Raw genomic sequence first — 22,709 nt, forward strand, 5'->3', positions numbered from 1 at the left:
TATTCAGTGGTGAAAAGCTGAAAGCCTTCCTGCTTATTCAGGAACAAGACAAGGATGCCCAGTCTTGTCCCTTCTATTTAACATCATATTGGAAGTCCTAGCCACAGCAATCAGAACCAAAAAAAAAAAAAAGAAAGAAATAGAAGTTATCCAAATTGGAAGGGTAAAATTGTCACCATTTGCAGATGACATGATACTTTATATATGGAACTGTAAAGTCTCCAGCTCAAAACTGTTAGAACCAAGAAATTAACTCAGTAAGTTTCCAGTATACAAGATTAATATACAGAAATCTGTTGGATTTCTATATGCTAATAATGAAATAACAGAATTTTTTAAAATCTCGTTTAAAATTGCATCAAAAGAAAAATATACCTAGGAATAAACATAACCAAGGAGGTGAAGGAACTATACTGTGAAAACTATAAAACATTGATGAAGGAAATTGAAGATTATACAAAGAAATGAAAAAATTATCCTGTGCTCTTTGATTGGAAGAATTAATATTGTTAAAATGTCCATACTATCCTAAGCAATCTACAGATTTAATGCAATCCTATCAAAATGCCCATGACATTTTTCACAGAACTGGAATAAATCATTCTAAAATTCATATGGAACCACAAAGTCCCCAAATCGCCAAAGCAACCTTGAGAAAAAAGAGCAGGGCTGGAGGTATTACCCTCTCAGACTTCAGACTATATTACAAAGCTACAGTAATCAGAACAGCATGGTACCAGCACAAAAACAGACATGTAGATAAATGGAACAGAATAGAGAACCCAGAAATAGACCCAAACATCTATGGTCAATTAATCTATGACAAAGAAGGCAAGAATATAGAACGGAGGAAAGATTATCTCTTCAGCAAGTGGTGCTGGGAAAACCTGACAGCCACATGTAAAATAATGAGATTCAAACATTCCTTCACATTATATGCAAAAATAAAATCAAAATCTAAAGACCTAAATGTAAAAATGAAAATCATAAACGTCCTAGAAATGAACATAAGCAGAACACTCTTTGACATAAATCACAGCAATGTTTTTTTGGATTGGTCTCCTCAGGCAAAAGAAACAAAAGCAAAAATAAACAAATGGGACCTAATTAAACTTAAAAGATTTTGCCCAGCAAGGGAAACCGTCAACAAAACAATAAGGCAACCTATGGACTGGGAGAAAATATTTACAAATGATGTGACCAGCAAGGGGTTAATATCCAAGGTAAATAAACAGCTCATACAACTCAATATCAAACAAACAACCCAATAAAATTGTGAAAAAGACCTGAATAGACATTCTTCCAAAGAAGAAATACAGGTGGCTAACAGACACATGAAAAGATGCTCAAAATCATTAATTATTAAAGGAATGCATATCAAAACAACAATGAGATATCACCTCAGACCTGTCAGAATGGCCATTCATCTAAAAGCCTACAAATAACAAATGTTGGAGAGGATGGGGAGAAAAAGGAACCCTGTACACTGTTGGTGGGAATGTAAATTGATGCTGCCCCTATGGAAAACAGTGTGCAATTTCCTCAAAAAACTAAAAATAGAACTACCACATGATCCAGAAATTCCGCTCCTGGGTATATATCCAGAAAAAATGAAAAAAGTTATTTGAAAAAGGGCATGCATCCCACTGTTCATAGCATCACTATTTACAATAGCCAAAGCATGGAAGCAACCCAAGTGCCCATCAATAGATGGTTGGATTAAGGAGATGTGATACACATACACACACACATACACACACACACACACACACACACACACACACACACACACACACAATGGAATATTATTCAGCAATAAAAAAGAATGAAATTCTGCCATTTGCAGCAACATGAATGGACCTAGAACACATGATGCTCAGTGAAATAAGTCAGACAAAGGAAGACAAATACTGTATGATATCACTTATACATGGAATCTAAAACATAATATAAATTAATGTATATGCAAAACAGAAACATGGGGCTTCCCTGGTGGCACAGTACCTGCCAATGCAGGGGACACGGGTTCGAACCCTGGTCTGGGAAGATCCCACATGCCACGGAGCAACTGGGCCCGTGAGCCACAACTACTGAGCCTGCACGTCTGGAGCCTGTGCTCCACAACAAGAAAGGCCTCGACAGTGAGAGGCCCGTGCACCGCGATGAAGAGTGGCCCCCACTTGCCGCAACTAGAGAAAGCCCTCGCACAGAAACGAAGACCCAACACAGCCAAAAATAAATTAATTAATTAATTAATTTTAAAAAAAAGCAGAAACAGACTCACAGGTATAGAAAACAAAAGTGTGGTTACCAAAGAGGGGAGGGACAAATGAGTAGCATGTGATTAACTAATACAAACTACTAAGTTTAGTAGATAAGCAACAAGGATTTGTAAAGCACAGCAAATTATAGCCATTACCTTGTAATAACCTATAACAGAGAATAATTTTCAAAAATACTGAATCACTATGCTGTGCAGCTGAAAGTAATATGATATTGTAAATCAACTATACTTCAATTACAAAAAAAAAACTATAAAACACTATGGAAATAAACTTAAGGTGTAAATCAATTTAATATTATTCTGTGTTCGTTGATCTGAAGATTTAATATGTTTTATTTTTTTTAAAATATAGTTAATATAGTTTCAAGTGTACTACATAATGATTTGACATTTGTATATATTGTGAAATGATCCCATGATGTCTAGTAACCATCTGTCCCATACAAAATTGTTAAATTATTTATACTGCATATTGCATTGTTGTGACTTATTTATCATATTACTGGAGGTTTGGATCATCTCAACCCCTTCACCTTTCCCCTCATCCCCCAACACCCGTTCATCTGGGAACCACCCGTTTCTTCTCTTTATAAGTCATTTTTTGGTTTGTTTTTATTGTTTGTTTTTCTTGTTTTTTATTTGTTTATTTTTATAACCAAGGACTACACTCTTTTTCTAAGTTTTTTTTATTTATTTTTTAATATTTATTTATTTATTTATTTTGACTGCACTGAGTCTTAGTTGCGGCACATGGGATTTTTAGTTGTGGCATGCTGGCTTCTTAGTTGCAGCATGCAGACTTCTTAGTTGCAGCATGTGGACTCTTAGTTGTGGCATGTGAACTCTTAGTTGCAGCATGCATGTGGGATCTACTTCACTGACCAGGGATTGAACCCGGGCCCCCTGCCTTGGGAACATGGAGTCGTACCCACTGGACCACCAAGGAATTCCTTTTCTTGTGTTTTATATTCCACGTATAAGTGAAAACAAGCAGAATTTGTCTTTCTCTATCTGACTTATTTCACATAGCATAATACCCTCTAGATCCATTCATGCTGTCAGGAATAGCAAGATTTCATTTTTTAATGGCTGAGTAATATTTCACTGTGGTGTGTGTGGTTGTATACCATATATTCTTTATCCATTCATCTATGGATGGGTACTTAGATTACTTCCATATCTTGACTATAGTAAATAATGCTTCAATGAACATAGGGTACATATATCTTTTTGAATTGGTATTTTTGTTTTCTTTGGGTAAATATCCAGAAGTGAATTGCTGGATTGGATGGCAGTTCTATTTTTAATTTTTTGACGAACCTCCGTATTGTTTTGCCCAGTGGCTGCACCAACACACATTCCCACCAACAGTGCACGAGGAGTCTCTTTCCTCCACATCCTTGCCAACAGTTGTTTTTTGTTGTCTTTTTGATGGTAGCCATTCTGACAAGTGTGAGGTGGTATCTCATTCTGATTTTGATTTGCATTTCCCTGATGATTAGTGATGCTGAGCATCTTTTCCTGTGACAGTTGGCAATCTGTTTGTCTTCTCTGGAAAATTGTCTACTCAGGTCTTCTGCCCATTTTTAATTGGGTTGTGTTTTTTTTTATGTTGAGTTGTGTGAGTTCTTTGTATATTTTTGATATTAATACCTTGTCAGACATATCATTTGCAAATATTTTCTTTCACTCAATAAGCTACCTTTTCATTTTTTTGATAGTTTCAGTCAATGTGCAAAAGCTCTTTAGTTTGATGTAGTACCATTTGTTCCCATTTGTTTATTTTTGCTTTTGTTTCTCATACTTGAAGAGATATATAAAAAATATAATGCTAAGACTGATGTCAAAGAGCATACTGCCTGTTTTCATGTAGGACTTTGTTATTTCACATCTTACATTTAAGTCTTTAATCCATTTTGAGTTTACTTTTTTATATGGTGTGAGAATGTAGTCCAATTTGATTTTTTTGCCTATAGCTATCCAGTTTCCCCAACACTGTTTATTGAAGAGGCTATCTTTTCCCCATTGTATATTCTTGCCTCCTTTGTCTCCACTAATTGACCAAGTGTGGGTTTATTTGTGGGCTCTCTATTCTGTTTCACTGATCCAATACAATACTGTTTTGATTACTGTAGCTTTGTAGTATAGTTTGAAATTATAGAGCATGATATCTACAGCTTTGTTCTTCTTTCCCAAGACTGTTTAGGCTATTTAGGGTCTTTTGTGTTTCCATAGAAATTTTAGAATTATATTTTCTAGTTCTGTGTAAAATGCCATTGGTATTTTGACAGGGATTGTTTTGAAATTGTATATTGCCTTGGGAGTATGGTCATTTTAACAATATTAATTCTTCCAATTCCTGATCACGGTATATCTTTCCATATGTTTGTGTTGACTTCAACTTATTTCATCAGTATCTTTTAGTTTTCAGTAAAGAGGTCTTTCAACCTTGGTTAAATTTATTCCTAGATATTTTATTCTTTTTAATGTAATTGTAGATTGGATTGTTTTTTATTATTTCTCTTTCAGATAGTTTGTAATTAGCTTATGGAAATACAACAGATTTCTGTATTTTAATTTTTTATCCTGCCACTTTACCGAATTTACTGTTAGTTCTAAGTGTTTTGTGTGTGTGTGTGGCATCTTTAGGACTTTTTGTATATAGTGTCATGTTATCTGCAAACACTGACTGCTTTATTTCTTGCTTTTCCAATTTGGAGTATTTTTTACCCATTTTTCTTACCTGATTGCAGTGGCTAGGATTCCAGTACTATGTTGAATAAAAGAAGAAAGAGTGGGCATCCTTGTTTTGTCCCTAATCTTAGAGGAAAAGATTTTAGCTTTTCACCATTGAGTATTATGTTGGCTGTAGGTTTGTCATATATGACCTTTATTATGTTGAGGTATGTTCCCTCTAGATCCACTTTTTTATCATAAATCATTGTTGAATTTGGTCAAATGCTCTCTCTACATCTATTGAGTGTAGCATATGATTTTTTTTCCTTCAGTTTCTGAAGTGGTGTATCACAATGATTGATTTGCAGATACCAAACCATCCTGTATCCTGGGATAAATCTCACTAGATCTTTTTTTCTTTTTTTTCTTTTTTTGGCCATGCCACACAGCTTGTGGGATTTTGGTTCCTTGACCAGGGATCGAACCCGAGCCCTCAGCAGTGAGAGCATGGAGTCCTAACCACTGGACCACCAGGGAGGGAATTCCCTCACTTAATTATTGTGTATGATCCTTTTGATGTATTGTTGAATTTTGTTTGCTAATATTTTATCGAGTATTCTTCCATTTATGTTCATCAGTGATCTTGGCAGGTAATTTTCTTATTTTGTGATACCTTTGTCTGGTTTTGGTATCCAGGTGATGCTGGCCTCATATGATGAGTTTGGAAGCATTCCTTGCTCCTCATTTTTTTTTGAATAGTTTCAGAAGGATAGATGTTAAATCTTCTTCAACTGTTTTGAAGAATTCACCTGTGAAGCCGTCTGGTCCTGGACTTTTCTTTGTTAGGATATTTGTATTACTGATTCAACTTTATTATTGTTAATTGGTCTCTTCATATTTTCTATTTCTTCATTATTCAGTCTTGGGAGAATATATGTTTCTAGGAACCTATCCATTTTTTTTCTAGGTTGTCCATTTTATTTTTGTATAAGTATACATAGTAATCTTTTATTATACTTTGTATTTTTGTTGTGTCAGTTGTAACTTTTCTTTCACTTCTGATTTTATTTATGTGAGTCTTCTCTACTTCTTTTTTGATGAGTCTGGCTAAAAGTTTATCAAATTTATTTATCTTTTCAAAGAGACATTTCTTTCTTTCATTGATATTTTCTATTGTCTTTTTATCTCTATTTTATTTGTTTCTGTTCTGTCCTTTATTATTTCTTTCCTTCTATTAATTTTGGGTTTTGTTTGTTCTTCCTTTTCTAGGACTTTTAGGTATAAGTTTTGGTTGTTTATTTGATATTTTTCTTGTTTTTGTGAGGTAGGCTTCTATCTCTATCACTATAAAAATTCCTCTACAAAATGCTTTTGCTGCATCCTGTTGATCTTGGATCATTGTGTTTTCATTTTCATTTTTCTTCAGATATTTTTTATTTCCTCTTTGATTCCTTCAGTGACTCTTTGTTTGTTTAGTAGCATATTTTAGCCTCCATGTGTTTGTGTTTTTTCCAGTTTTTTTTTTCTTGTTGATTTCTAGCCTCATTCTGTTGTGGTCAGAAAATATTCTTGATATGATTTCAGTCTTTGTAATTTATTGAGCTTGTTTTGTGACCTAGCATGTGGTCTATCCTGGAGAATATTCCATGTGCCCTTAAAAAGAAAGTGTATTCTACTGCTTTTGGATGAAATGTTCTATATAGATCTATTAAGTCCATCTGATCTAATGTGTACTTTCAGGCCTGTGTTTCCTTACTGATTTTCCGTCTGGATGATATTTTCATTGATATACATAGGGTGTCAAAGCCCTCTACTATTATTGTGTTACTATCAGTTTTTCCCTTTATGTTTGTTAATATTTGCTTTATGTATTTAAGTGCTCTTATGTTGGGTACATATGTATTTACTATTGTTATATTTTATTGTTCAATTAATCCCTTTATCATTATTTAATGTTCTTAGTCATCTCTTGTTATATTTTTTTAATATCTATTTTGTTTGATATAAGTATTGGTACTTTAGCTTTCCTTCCATTTCATCTGCATGGAATACATTTTTCTGTCCCTTCACTTCCAGTCTGTGTGTGTCTTTCAATCTGAAGTGAGTCTACTGTAGGCAGCATATATATGGGTCTTATTTTTTTTTAATTCATTCATTCTCTCTATGTCTTTTGACTGGAGCATGTAGTCCATTTACATTTAAAGTAATTATTTACTCATTGCCCTTTGGTTAATTGTTTTCTGGTGGTTTTTGCACTTTTTTTTCTTCTTCTTCCTCTCTCTTCCTTTTTGATTTGATGACTTTCTTTAGTGTTATGTTTGAATTTCTCTTTTTTGCATGTGTACCTTATGTTATATATATATAATGATAACGATTTGATGTTCATCATCTCTTAAGTTTAAATGCATTCTAACAACCCTACATTTTTATCACCCCCCCAAACATTTGATGTTTTTTATATCATATTTTACATCTTTTTGTTTTGTGTATTCTTTAACTACTTATTGTGGATAGATATAGATGATTTTACTACTTTTGTCTTTTAACCTTGGTACCAGTTTTATATGTGGTTAATCTATTACCTTCACTGTATCTTTGCCTTTACCAATGAAATCTTTTATCACATACTTTTCATATTTCTAGTTATGGTCTTTTCTTGCAGTGTGGATTTAGTGGTAGTAAACTCTTTTCACTTCTTTTTGTTAGTGAAACTCTTTATCTCTCCTTTAAATCTGAATGATAACCTTGTTGGGGAGAATATTCTTTGTTGTATGTTTTTCCCTTTCATCACTTTTAATATATCTTGCCATTCCCTTCTGACCTGCAAATTTCCTGCTGAAAAGTGAGCTGATAGTCTTGTTAGTCTTTCTAATTGTTTATTTCTCTTGCTGCTTTTAAGATTCTCTTTAACTATTGCCATTTTTATTTGTCTGTCTTGGTGTGGACCTTTTGGGGTTCATCTTGTTTGGGACTCTTTGTGCTTTCTGGACCTTGATGTCTGTTTCTTTTCCCTGGTTAGGGAACTTTTCAGGTATTATTTCTTCAAATAATTTATGTGCCCCTTTCCCTCTTTTTTCTCCTTCTGGGATCCCTATAATGTGAATGGTAGTACACTTGATGTTGTCCCATATGTCTCTTAAACTGTTCTCATTTAAATTATTTTTTCTCTTCAGCCTGGGTGATTTCCACTACTCTGTATTCCAGTTTGCTGATCCATTCCTCTGTATCACCTTATCTATGGTTGATTCCTTCTAGTATATTTTTTATTTCAATTATTGTATTCTTCAGTTCTGTTTGCTTCTTATAATTTCTATCTCCTTGTTAAAATTCTGTTCATCCATTCTTCTCCCAAGTTCATTGAGCACCCTTATGATCATTAACTTGAACTCTTTATTGGATATATTGCATATCTCCATTTCATTTAGTTCATTTTCTGAGGTTTTGTCCTGTTCCTTTGTTTGGAATATAGTCCTCTGTCTCCTCATTTTGCCTAATTTTCTGTTTTTCTTTCTACTTATTAGGCAGATCAGTTATGTTTCACAGTCTTGGAGAAGTGACGTTATATAGAGGATGTTCTATGAGGCCCAGCAGCTCACTGCCCTCTGTTCACCAGAGATATATGCTCTGATGGTGCCCCCTTGTACATGCATGTGCCCTTCTTTTGTGGCAGGGCTGACTACTGTGGGAATGCTGGTAGGTGGGGTTGGTTCGCAGCCTGTTTGGCTGCCATGCCCTCCCTTGTGCAGTGGCTGCTGGCTTGATGGTGGGTGGGGCCGGGTCCTGAGTCAGCTGGCTGTGTGGCCCAAGGGTTCCTGGGGCTGATGCCAGCCCCCTGGTGGGTGGGGCTTGGCCCTGGTATAGCTGGCTTCAGATCCTGTTGGGTCCCAGGGCCGGTGCTGGTCTGTGGATGGGGAGGGCTGGGCCCTCGTGCAGCTGCCTCTGTGACCCCAAGAGTCTGGTGCTGGTGCTGACTAGCTGGTGTGTGGAGTTGGGTCCTGATGTGAGAAGATTTAGTATTGTTAAGATGGTAATACTTTCCATGGATTCAAGGCCATCTCTCTCAAAATCCCAACTCACTTCTCAGCAGTGGTGTGAGCTGCTTTACCTCCAGAATCTCACTGAATCTTCATAGCAGTCTTGTGAGTTCCATATTTCTTTATGCATTTTGCATGTGAAGAAATTTAGGTAAAATGACTTGTTCAAGGTCATTCTGTTAGAAAGTGGCAGAGATGACCATGAAAACCAGATGTTGTACCTGTATACCTTCCCACTTCAACAAAAGGCGTCATTAAAGAGAATTGGAGAGATATTACATAAGCTCGGGTAATACTTTTAAAAGAAAACATGATTGTCTTCTTGGACAGACAGTTATCAAATTTAGAATCTCAGGCTGTCAGGGGAAAAGTAGCTACAAGTCTTATGTCATTACTTTGCCAATTTTTCTACTGAAATATCCTTTATACCCCCAAAGAAGTAGGCACAAGTGATCTATGAGGAGAAAATAACTTTGAACTCTTTGATTTTTATCTTAAAAATTCATGTAAAGTCTTCATTATATTCCACAATGTGATTAATAAAAATATTTTTTAAATTACTCAACATCAGGAAAAATATGATGCTCTGTAAAGATGTTTGGTGGTTTCCTAAATCCCTTCTTGTTTGAAAAGTACAGAGGTATGTATAAAAATGATATACTTTTACACATCTAGCCTTTTTTCCTTCTCTCTCCACCTATATTTACCTTTCCCTAAGAATACTATGTAGCCAAGAAGGATGGTCTTTTCTATTTTAAGACTATAAGACATTTCCCTTTTTTATGGTAAGACAAAAGGTAATGGCATCCTAGACTTATAATGCAGCTACCATGTGGCAGGCATAGAGGGAAGGGCTTAACATTTGTTATTCAATGTAGTTCTCACAAAAGCCCTCAAGGGTAGAAAATATCCCCACTCTCCAGACAAGGCAATTTGACCTCAGAGAGCCTAATTACTGGGCCCAAGGTTCAGTGGTAGAGGCAAGATATTAACCCAGGTCTGGCTGGCTCAAAAGCCCTGCTGAGTTTACATTCTCTCCCAAACAGGGAAAACTGGTCGGTGACTTTTATATTTCATCCTGGTTCCACAATCACTGAGGGACTTGCTTAAATTAGCCAGACCCCTTAAGGTATCTAAAGTATCCTCAAGTCTGAGAGACAGAGAAAGAGAGGGAGACAGAGAGAGATCAGGGGAGAGAGAGAGAGAGAGACTGAGATTACAGCTGGGTGCCAAGGGTTTCTAAACCCAACTTCCTCATAGTTGAGCTGGCGTTTGTAAGCCTATAGCTTCTAGTAAACCACTTTCATTTAATTAATTGTGAAACCATTGGAGAATAGCAAGTCATGTTCTTGTTTGGAAAATTTCCATGCTGTGTGGCAGGGCTTTTGCTTCAGACTTCATAAAACTGAATGCCCAGCATTGGAATAATAAGTGAGCACATAACACAGGGGAGGTGGTAAAAAACACAATGTTGCATGCAAATTCTGCACTTACTTATTCTCAAAGCAAACCTTTGCTGTGCTTGCAGTTAGAATGTTATGTAGGGAGATGTTAGAAACTTCTGAGGTTTTTCTTTTAATTTTTTTATTGTGTTCTGTTATAACCATACAAAATACAAGTAACATGCAAGTTACTTATACAGCATAATAATAAAACAAACACTCATGAGCCCTGATTAAGGAACGAGAACATTAACACTATTTTTTGTTCACTAGTTTAACTAACCCCAGGACCTAGAATGGTGCCAGATATGTAGCAGGTGCTTAATAAATATTTTTTTAATGAATGCATAAATCAGTTTGTATCTCCCTTCCTTATATTATTACCCCCACAGCCTCCCGTCAGGGATAACCACTGTCCTATATTTGGGGTTTATCACTCCCTGGCATTTTTATGTCTTTTCACATATATATTCCCAAATTACATATTGTTTACTTTTCTTTCTTTTCAAATTCTATGTAATGGAATCATATTGTATGTATGCTATCATGAATTGTCTTTTATGCAACATTAGCTTGTGAGATTCACCTATTTGTAGATATATTCCGTTCCTTGTCATTGCTGAATTGTACTTTATTGAATGAGTATGATATAATTTATCCTTTCTCCTCTCAGTGGATGTTTATCATTTCTGCTTCTATAAACAAAGCTGGTATGTCCATTTCTGCATATGCTTCCTGGTACAAATGTGCACAAGTTTCTCTAGAATGCGAACCTGGGAGAGGGACTGCAGTTGTAATTCTCATTTCCAGTGCTAGAAGATCAATCAGTCCATGAGTCACTGCAATGTGCCCTTTGTTCACACTAGGCCAGGGTCAGTGGGAATCCTGTCCAAATCATTTTGCCAGAGAGAGGAGGTAGAGAGAGACTGGCCTGGTAAGGTCAGGAAATATCTCAGGCCTCTAAACAAAGTGGGTTGTAATTAGGAAAAATTCAAATTCTAAAATTGCCTTCATTACTTCTCCTACTCTTCCACCTCCTTTATAGTTATTTTTGTGTGAAGTGTATTTTATTAAATTCATATCTAATAAATAAGATGATGACTTTCTTCAGTCTTTAAGTATTGATTATAAATTTGATTAATTAGATTCTTTTAAATAATTTGTGTTGTATTTTAAATTTTAGTATGGATGAAAATTTCTATTTTTAAAGGCTCTTTCCAAAAAGACCACTTATTTACTTTATGCAGGTTCTCATTTTGTTTATCTAATATTTACTCTTCAATCATATAATAATAATTACTGGCATTACCATCATCATCTCATTCATATATACACATATATACCTTTATACCTGTCAAAATGCATTTCTGTCTTTGAGGTACTTTCTCATTTGTAGCAATATGCACTCTACTTTATTATATCATCTACTATGTTATTTTACAGTTCTTTGCTTCCTGTCTTTCTTCTCTACTAAATAGCAAGTTGCTTAGAGGCAAGGATAATATCTTGATCATCACTATATCCCCAGCACTTAGCCCTGTACCTGGTCCATAGGGCCAGGTGATACTAGTTGAGTTGAATCAACCTATCTAATCTAGACCTTCACTCTCATAACATGGTTAGCCATTGGTTACAAATCCACACTTTGTAGTCAGACTTACCTCGGATGGTAACCTGGCATTTCCACTTACTAGAGGAGTGATCTTGAACAAGTTTACTTAATTTTCCTGAGCATCAGCTTCCTCTCCTACAATATAGTGATGATACAGAACTACCTGGTAGGGTTGTTATAAAGATTAAATGAGATGATATATATGAAATAGCTTGGCACATAAAGTGCCTTAATACATGTCCTTTAGATTTTAACTGTATTAGTTACAGAAGTCATAAAATGTAAGAAGAAGATGAAGACACTTAAAAACAAACAAATAAACAACAACAAAAACCCTCTGCATCTTCTCCTTGTTTCATGAATGAGGATGGGGGCACAATTTTTACCCAAGGAAATGACATTTTTAGCCAAAGGAATGACATTCTTAGCTTTTGGCCCATTTGTTTATGGAAAGTGAGCCCTTTTCCTGTGGAACTTGTGGCCCTCTTAGTCTTGGTTTGGTGGACAGACTCCTGCTGGCTTTCCGGTTAAGGTAGGAAGGGGAAGGATTATGGGGAGAAGAGATAGGCCACCATAATCGGCTGCTGGGTTTGCATATGAGCAGAACTTTCTGAGTGCTTTCTGTTGTACTTGGGATGTGAATAAAAGCTAATATTTGTGTCTTAGAGATAAAGTGCTTGTCAAGTGTAGCCTGAGTGAAAGCCTTCTTTGCTCTTGCCCTGCCAGGGCTGCTCACTGAGCACTGAGAGGAGGATAACCTTTCATACTCTTTTGGGATTCTGATGACTGTGCTGAGTATGATAACCAAAGAGCCATGGGTAGAAAGTGAAGGTGAGTACTGAGAAGACAATAGGGTAATGGAAATTGTGTTAGATTTGGAGTTAGAGAGTCCTGGGCTTGGGTCAAATAGTTTTGAGCTTTCCTTCTCTGAGTCTGACTTTCTTCATCTGATATAATAATGAGAAAAAAATGTCTCACAAAATTGTTTTGAGGAGTTGAAATCACCCAACACAGTGAACAGGCTTATTTTCCTTCCTTCTTTGCTTAGTAAGAAAGAAGTATTCATAAAAATGGTGGCTGCATTCCTGTGGATGAGATAATATGCAGTTGTCACCTATCTGTGGCAGATTTACCCAAGAAGTCACTTAACGTTTTGTTTAATGATTAGACATAGGACATAGAAGAGAAAAATTTGACCTTTGGGTAATACGAACCATGTTCCATTTGTTTAAATTTGAGTTAATTACCATGGGAGACTAAGAGCTACCTTTCCATTAAGGTTTTAGGATTGGCTTTCTGGCCCTCTCCTTCAGTTCACTTGGAAGGACACAGACACAGATCCTCTTGGAGATAGGCAGTTAAACTAGGTGGCCTGTGAAGCTCCATCCTAGCCCAAGGAACCTGAGTATTCAAATGGCTAAGTGTTGAGATGGTTGCCTGAAAGATTTCCAGCATCATTGTGCATCATTACACAATAAAATCTGGCATAGGGATTCTGCTACTTTATGTTATAGAATGTGGGTGGGGGATTTCCATGTGATCTAGATAGACTCCTAAAGAAAGTGAGGGAATGGAAAAAAGACCAAAGAAGACTGGTATGATAATACTAATCATGATCCCTCACTTCTGTATTCATTTCAAGAGCTTTTTATACTTTTGTTTAATTCATACCTCCACTCACACAAGTAGCTCAGTAAGATGGGTGATAATTATTCCTACTTACAGATGAGAGTGAGGCTCAGAGAACTAGAGCAAAGCACATCAAAGTGCTTTGATGCTTAGTCTGGTTTTGCCATAGGTCTCCCTTTGGATAAGGTAAGGTCTTAGGGCTGAGTTCATACCATTTAGTTACTCTGAAATTGTTTCCTGACCACCAACTTAAGTTAAAGACCATAACCTCAGGTTTCTGCCTTCATCCTTCCCTCATGTAGACATAGCCCATGGGACTGGCTGATTCCAGAGAACTTCTCACATGCTTTCACAGGATCCAAAAGGGCTCTGTCCATATGACAGGAAACCCTACAAACATAATCCCTAGGAGAAGTCCAAGGAAAATTCAGCTTCACCCTGACTCAGTTAAGCAATAAATAATAATTTACACGTGCACTTTACTGCTGAAGACTTCAGACTTCTACCCTCCTGTTTCTGTCAAGTACTGACATGTGTTGCATTGTTCCTTTTGGGTCTTTTCAGTTTGGAGACTACCAGGGACCATGTTCTGCCCATCGACTATTACTTTCCACCCCAGAAGACCTGCCTGATTTGTGGGGATGAAGCTTCTGGCTGTCACTATGGAGCTCTCACTTGTGGAAGCTGCAAAGTCTTCTTTAAAAGAGCCGCTGAAGGTAAAGGGTCTTGGACACTAACTTCTGTTTCCCTTTCTCCTTTATCTTCTAAAAAGAGACACCAGTCTATCAGGACCCAGGATTTTATCATCTCTGAGACAAGGTAACTGGCAGGGCTGGTTCAAAGAACCTAAGAGCCTTAAAAAAAAGTCAGTTTTCATACCTGCTGGTCCCCTGGCTTTGGCAGCCTTGGTAGTATAGGCAATGTAGGCAATGAAGGTGGTCCCAGCTGGTGATTGGAGCTTGGTGGGTCCTAGGAATGAAAGAAAAATTAATGATTTGAAAAGATTTAATTTCCTCCTTGCTTGTGTTCCATTCTCCTGCCTAGTGAGGGAAAAAATTGTCCTTATTAGAGAGGTTAGAAGTGGAGAAACCCCAACCGAATCCCCAGCCTGTTCTCTGTGGTGAATACAAAACTGTTCCTTCGTGAAGGCTTCCTGGCCTCGGCCCCAGAAAGGAAGTGTTCTCACTGTTCAGCAGACCATCAGTCTATGCACCTGCTCCCTCCTGCTGCTGCATCCTTGGGGCCTCTTTGCATTAATAGCTCCTAGGTAGATAAGGACCCAAAGTGATGAAACATTTTTATTCTCTCCAGAGACTTGCCCTCAGGCCCTGTCCATTGGTCCAAAACCATAAGCTAAGTTGCATCTTATATTTGGCTAAGTGGGCTCAAACCCTGGCTCCTTAGTATTATTTAGCTTAAAACAATTAATGTCTGCTTAGCCCCCTGAAGTGCTCAGGCTGCATCTTACAGCAGGAACTCACACTTCCAGACCTCCTATATATACTAGTGCCTCCTTCCTTCCCAGTCTCCCTGGGCTTAAGCCTCCTACCCATCCACTTCATTCCACATCCTGTACTAAGGGCTTTCTTCTCAAAGGGATGCTGATGAACAGTTTCTAGACAGAGATGCTCTGCTCTGGGAGCAGACCCAGTTGCTAAACACCACTATTTACTCCTGCCTCCACTTTCCACAAAGGAAGTACTTCCTGCCAAGACCTTTTTCTTCCTTCTCACTGGCCTAGAAGTTTTGAGTTCCAAGTCAGAATCAAAACAGACAGCTTTTCCTTATATAAAGGCTACAATCCCTGAGGACAGTCTTGAAAATGGTAGGTATATAGGCCACACCTTTCAGCAGGAATATGATGACACCCACCAGAGGACAGCAGAAGCACCACAGAGTTCTTGGCATCTAGAGAAAAGGTAGAAAGTGTGTGCCCTTTAACTGGCCTCCCTGTTGATAGCCAATTGGAATGATGATTATCTTTTCACCATTTTAGCCAGATGGCAGGAATACCTATAAAATGGAAAGCTATTTTGTTTTCTTCCAGTCCCCCAGGCAACAAGGAGACAGCTAACATTTAGTATTAATGAAAATATGCTGCATGTTCCACCCATAGCCTTGAGTGACGCATTGCTACTGCTTACACTGGACAGTATGAAGTCCAGGGCACCAGTGCCTAGGCGTAGGCAGTTTGGAAAGAGACAGAGAGCAGTGTCTTCCTTTCTTAAGAGTACTCACAAAAGAATGGCTGTCAGAAAAGGAAATGAGGAGTAGCTCCAAAGACTTCAGATCACCCCAACTTCTCCAGTGAGAACCTGTCTCTTCCCCATACCCTGTCATCGGGTAGGCCCTATCTATAGAGCAGAGAATGAACCACAGCACCCATCTAGAGCTAATGTGTCAGTAAGCCCAGGCACCACAGTAATAGCAGCCATATTAGATGGGAAAAGAGTTCAAGAAAACAAGCAAAAAGCAAATTCAATAGTCAGATAGATTAGATTGTATTTGATGCTGCCTTTGGGTTTTACAAATCTGGGTCATGATATTGTTGCTTTTGGAAAACAGTGGGAATGATCAACCATATTGTGAAAGAGAAGATTTTGCTGTCATAACTATTCCACATGGGAGCTTTCTGAGGAAGTTAAGGCTGAAGGAGGGAGGCAGGCAGAAGGGCAGCTGGCAGGGCTGCCTGGGAGGAGCTCTGCTATTATGTGGATCTTGGACTATTTGAGAACAAGGAAGCTGGGGGGGAGGGGTAATCACTCATATTACTGAGCACTTGGAAATCCAGCAAGGTCTCAAAATTCTTCAGTCCCTAGAATCACTTGTTAGGGAAACTTGGTGATATTTTATTTGAGAAAATGAGACTCTATGAACTCATGGAGCCAAATGCTCTTAACTGCTTGAAATATTAAAATCTCCAGTGGATTCATTGCAAAACTATGGAGCCCATTGGTTCCTTTGGAATGTGAACCCCAGGTTCCAGTCCTGAGCCCTTTGAGGGACAGGAGAATGTGGTTTAAGAAAAAACATGAAACAAAGCAAAAAAAAAAAAAATATTGGTGTTTTCTTTCACCTCCCATCTGTAAAGCTTGGTAGCTGGAGTTTACTGCCATTATTATCTCTGTTTGAAGGCAAAGGGCTGTCTTATTACCTGCAGAGAACATTTATTGATTTTTTTTTTACAATGTGTCTTTATTGCCCAAATGGCCTTTCTGAAGGTGATTGTGAATCTGCCTTGTTGAAACTTGGAATTCCACCTGTCTTGGAGGGAGTGGGAGCACAAATCTTTTCTTCCTCATTTGTCTGTCGTTGTCAGTAAGCTCAGATGGAGTATTCAGAGTGTTGATTACCACTTTATTCATGGTTTCAGAAATCTCTGGACTGGGCACAGGTACAAGACTTAAAAGCCTGGCACGTCAGACAGAAATCCATTTCTAGCTTTGGTAGTTCATAAACCATGAAGCTTTAATGCTGTCATTGGTGCAAGGCTCAGCACAGAGTCGATTGTAATCTAGCCAGGTTTTCCTGTTGAGGAGGAAGAAGAGAAGAGAGCCCCACATTTTCTCGTTGTCAGTAATGCTGGAAGTTTGGGGTGATGGTGAGGCTAGTCAGGTAAGGATCTGAATATTTTGAGATTAAAAAATAATGGTAATAGGTCAAGGGGGTAAAAACCACTAAAATCTTGCTTGATGGGAACTTAGTGAAAGAATGTATTTGTGTATGTGTGTGTGTGTGTAAGCACATTTGAGTGGATGATCTGTGGGTTTGAAACGGGCATGTAGAGAATCAGTTAGTGGTGGGTGGGTGGGATGAGTGGGGAGGTGAAAGGGGAAGGCATGTTAGATGCTATCAAAAAGACCAGGAAGTCAAAGGAAGGTGATATCCATGAGCAGCGTAGGGGCTCAGAGGGGGTTTAGTTGTGTGACATTGGATAAGAAAATTTCCCCCTTTGGACCTCAGTTTTCCCTGTCTGTAAAATAAGGGAGTTAAACTAGATACTTTTAAAGTGCCTTTTCAGCTTACACTTTTTGTGACAATTCTACAAGTTCCAAACACCATCACTGTTAATTTCAGCAAACACACATGCATTTATACCTGTATGCATGTTTGGTGTTGCCTTCCTAGAAGATGGTGAATCCTAGCTCCCATTCTCTTAAAAAAACCAATCTTCAGATGGGGATAGAGCCAGCTGAGAGAGTGCACTGTGGATGGGCTGGGTTAAAATTCAGGACTCTGAGATTCCCTCTTCTCCCAGCATTATGACCATGGCTGGATAACTTCCTTTCTTTTCCATTTTCTCATCTGGAAAATCAGGATATGAATCCTCATCTCTACCTCATCATGTTTCAAAGAGGGTTAATTAATTCATCATGTGCATTATGTGCTCAAGAATTTACTATTTTTCAGACATTTTCTAGTAAAACATTGGAGATTGTACATCCATTTGTTTTGTACACATGGAGCACTGTTTGGTACACATCATAAAATTGAAACTGTAGTTTACATTCTGAACTCAGAGAATTACACCATCCTCACTGATGTTTACAATATGTCCCAATTTAGTATCCTTGGCAAATTTTATATAAGTATGGCTTTGATTCTTTCTCTTGCCCCAGGTTTTTGTGAGGGAAGAAATGTAAGTGAACCTTTATTGAACTCTTTCTGTCCTTTAAATCTACTCTTTCCCACCTCAACTCATGTGGAATTGAATGTTACTTCTTGTTTGGAGTCTTGCAGAGAGTTTTTGGTGCATATCAGTGTCCCCTTCACTCCCTGACTTTCGGAGGAACATTTCCCAAGGGCAAGTTAACTCTGCTAGGAGGATCTACTTGCAACTTCAACAGAGCCTTAATCAGGTATCTTTGGCCAAGAAGTTGACTGATCCTGATTGCACGAGTCCTAGAGGTTTTTTCACAAAGCTCCTATTATCTTTTATCTGTCTCTGGTGTTCTTAAATATCATAGCCAGACTTTAGATTAGGGGGTCAGCAAACTTTTTTCTATAAAGGGCCAGATAGTAAATATTTTAGACTTTGTGGCCTATATGGTCTCTGACTGTACTATTCAACTCTGCCTTTGTAGCATGAAAGCAAACCTAGACAAAACTAATGGGTTTAGCTGTACTACAGTAAAACTTTATGGGCACTGAAATTTATATTTCATTTAATGTTCACATGCCTTTAAATACTATTTTTTTATTTTTTCCAACCATTTAAAATGTAAAAATCATTCTCAGTTCTTGAGCCACACAAAGACAAGCAGCACATTGGATTTGGCTGGTGAATTGTAGTTTGTTGACTCTTGCTCCTGTGCTTACAAACCTGCATAGTAAATTTTGCTCTTTCTGGTCTCCTGGTGTCTTAGCAACTCTCTAGATTATCTAATTTTAAACATTCTTCTGAGTTGGCCAGTCAAAGTTTGTTCCCCTTGCTTGCCTAGAATGCCTGGTCTGGTGGCATCTAGGTCCTGAGCTTTTTTCACTAAACAGGAGAAAAATAAACAAATATAGGAATGCTACAAGAGGATACTTTTGTTCTGATGATCTTGCTGATCACTCACCCTTGCAATACGCAGAGGAGAAGTTGAAAATATTCTACACATTTTCTTTTTAGACTTTTGTACTGTAACCATGTGGATAACTATAAAATATATATGAATGAGTTTTGATGGATGCCACATATACCCCAGATGGTAAAGAGGAAGAGCTTTGGGGACTATCTGGTACTAAGCGTTATGGAAAAACTCTCTGTCTCATAGAAAGTAAGGCCCAGGTGGCCAGTTGAGTTATGAATCTACCATATATTTCCCCATGATTCTTTGTCTTTACACATTTGCTGGCTTAATTCTGGTCCTCCTCATCACAAGACTAGACCACAGGCCTGCAGAATAAGTAATTTAGCTCTGTAACTCATTCCAGTTGATGCCCACCCAAGTCTCTTATTAGAGACCAATTTGGGAGCCATGTCAAGAATTTGCCATTGCTGGTCTATAGTGCCCTGTGGCTGCTTATTTATAGCATGTGCATTTTATGAAACAATGATTAACATGAAATTTCTGTGTCACTTGCAAGATCTTCTGAGTCCATTATCTCACTCCACCTTGCCTTATTATTCCCCAGTGTGTTATATTTTTAAAGCCCGTCCATATACTGCAGCCAGAAGCTTTTTTAATCCCTCACAGAATCTCTTGATAATTGTGAAACTCTGGGTGGTAGATTTTAGCAGTTGGTTGCTCTTGCAAGGGTGTTAGACCCCCTTTTTCTTCAGAGGTAGGAGTTATTTCTTACTTCTCTGATCTCTAGTCTAGTCCCATGGCAAGAAACACACTGTCCCTCATAATAACTGAATTCTGGGAGAAGCCGTTATTTCAAAAAACAATCTCTTCAGTTATAATAGTCATGTGTGCATACTTCTGGAACCTATTTTTCAGGTGTTCACGCTCCTTCTCTTCATGGCTAGGTAACTGCCCTCAGCATTCCAAGGAGGCAGGTAATCTTTTTACCGGCCAGAAGAGAGCACAGAAAAGAAAACTTCCTCCTATCCAAAGAAGGAAACTGGGATTTGGAGGTGAATGATTCTTTATAAAGGGAGCAAAGAGATTAGAATTCTCAGTCCGTTTGCTTCCAGCCCATGTTGTGACTCCTGATACATCCCACTGAAATCACCACAGCTTCTGGCTAGACTGGTGCCTATATTTTACTGAGTACGTCATAAGAACAGGCCTGGTGGTAATCTACTCATGCATTCAGTCAGTATACATTTGCTGGGTGCTTACTACACATGAGATACTAGGCTCACATACTCAAGATACAGAGCCTGCCTGAAGGAACTTAGTGATCATAACCCTGGACACCTTTAAATTTCTTCAGTGGATGAAGAGCTCTCATATCCAATTTCCATTTAACTTCCCAACCACCTAGAACAGAGGAAGAGGTCATCCTCCTTATTTTCCATGTAAGTAAACTGAGGTTTTGTCAGTTAATCAACAGGTAGTAAGTGGACTATCTGGATTTAAACCCAGGCCTTCTGGGTCCAATGCTAGCAGTCACTCTCTTACAGCACAGCTACCCCTCAAATATATAAGCATACTAACCTAAAGCAGAAAGAAAGCGCAATGCCTAGGCAAACAAGAAAAACAACAGTGAAGAGGAACAATAGAGTCAGAAATGAAAGAATTTATGAAAGACTTAAGTACTGTGGGGAGAAACCAAGGAGCCAATGAGTAGCACCAATATCACAGGGAGCTTTCTTCCTAAAAAAGCTCCAAATACTTAAAAGAGCTCCAAATACTTAAAACTCTTCATTAGGTAGGGCCAGGGACATGTGAGTAATAGTCCTTCTGCCAACTCCTACTCTTCAGAGGGAAAGTTCTGATTCTGATGAAACCAGGCTTGATAGCTCTTAATTCACTCTCATCACACAACCACAGAACAAGAAGCATGATTTAACACCTGTGCACATGAGAATTTTACTCCTCACTACCAAGCTAAGGGAAGAACTCAGAGACAGGGTGTATGGATACAAATGGTAGAATCATGGTTCCTGGACTCTTTGCTTTGAGCCTTCTCAGAGAAGTGTGCCACAGAATGTTTTCCATGGGGCCAGGAGCAAGAGAACTCCATTCCCCTCCTCTTTGATGTCATAAACCAGAAAATATTGTCTTTCAGGACAGAGCTAAAAATTGAGGCAAAATCTTCTTCTCTTTTATCAGGGTTTTACATTTTTAATTGTCCTTCCTCTCCTGGTTCACCTCATAGTGTAGACGGACCATGATTTCACTGTGGTACTTGGATATGGGACCTGGAGACTGTGAGCCTCTTACAGGTCCATAAGTTAGATAACCACATTTCTATAGTCCCATGTTCACAAGTTCTTTCACTTTCTGGGCAGTTGACTCAGCCATGAGTTATTTAATGAAAAGACTTAAAAGATTTGCAGTACTTGGAATCACAGGATCTTTAAATGCTAACCTGTTAAAATTTGAAGGAAGAGAACTCAGAAATCTAAAAATTTGACCAAGCCATTTTATAGATGAGGAAACTGAAGCCCAGAGAGAGGAAGTGACTTTTCCAGGTTCATAGAACATATAAACGGCAGAAATGAGGGTCTCCCAGCCATTTCTTGCTTCTTGGCTGAGGGGTTCTCCAGCCTCACAGCTGATCAGCAGAGCTTCAGAGATTGTTGCCTTGGAACCTCCAAGAATTGTGTGAGGCAGCATAATAAACCTTTAACTTGACTGCAGGGATATCTAAAATTGCGATTTGATGACTAGCACTTTCCCCAGATAACATCCATTTATTCAACAAACAGTCAATGCTTACTTATTGTGTACACTAGACCTATACCATGCACTGGGATAAGAGATAACAACAAAAACTAATCATTGAACACTCAGTATGTATTAGTTGCTTTGTAGACATTTTCTCATTCGATCCGCACAATAACCCTATGATGTAGGTATTATCATTAGCCCTATTTGCAAATGAGGGAACGGAGGCACAGAAAAGTTAAAGTGACTTGCCCAAAGCCATATAACTTGTTAGTGGCTGTGGAGTGAATATGACACAGAGTTTCCAACATAACAGAGTAAAATAAGTGCTGTACTAGAAGTAAGTACACAATCCACTGAGCAGACAGAATAAGAGAATGAGTTATTTTACCTGGAATGTTTAAGAAAGCTTCAAAGAGGAGTTAAGGGTTGATTTAGGTCTGAAGGGATGCGTAATAGTTTGCCAAGTACAAAAGGTAGGAAGTGAACTTCAGGAAGGCAGGACTTCAGGAACAGACTGACCAAAGACAGGTCTGCCTGAAAGTTGGATGCTTGTTTTAGGAACATTTTGGAGTCCAGAAGTGGTTGAGGGGAACCTCATCAGATGCAGCAGGTCCCTTGACCAGCCTTCAGTTAGCCTTTTATGCCTGCACCCCCCACCCCGATGCTGAGCTGTACATCGCTCTCCTACTCTACTCTCTGGGCTTTTTGGAAGCACACTGCTATCTAGGTAGTGGAATAAGATGCAGTGCAAGAGCACCA

At 38.2% G+C, this 22,709-nt stretch overlaps 1 protein-coding gene across 3 annotated transcripts in view; it reads left to right on the top strand.

Moving 5' to 3' along the window:
* Positions 1–22,709, top strand: part of AR (androgen receptor) — a 181,496-nt gene that overhangs the window by 88,207 nt on the left and 70,580 nt on the right. For 2 of the 3 annotated variants that reach the window (XM_057539092.1, XM_057539093.1), the window contains exon 2: positions 14,242–14,393. The exons of the other annotated variant lie outside the window; for it this stretch is intronic. In XM_057539092.1, the coding sequence (XP_057395075.1) occupies positions 14,242–14,393 (152 nt within the window). The remainder of the gene's footprint in view (positions 1–14,241; positions 14,394–22,709) is intronic. 3 annotated transcript variants of the gene reach the window in all.

Source organism: Balaenoptera acutorostrata, chromosome X (assembly GCF_949987535.1).
Source record: "Balaenoptera acutorostrata chromosome X, mBalAcu1.1, whole genome shotgun sequence".
Lineage (NCBI taxonomy): Eukaryota > Metazoa > Chordata > Mammalia > Artiodactyla > Balaenopteridae > Balaenoptera > Balaenoptera acutorostrata.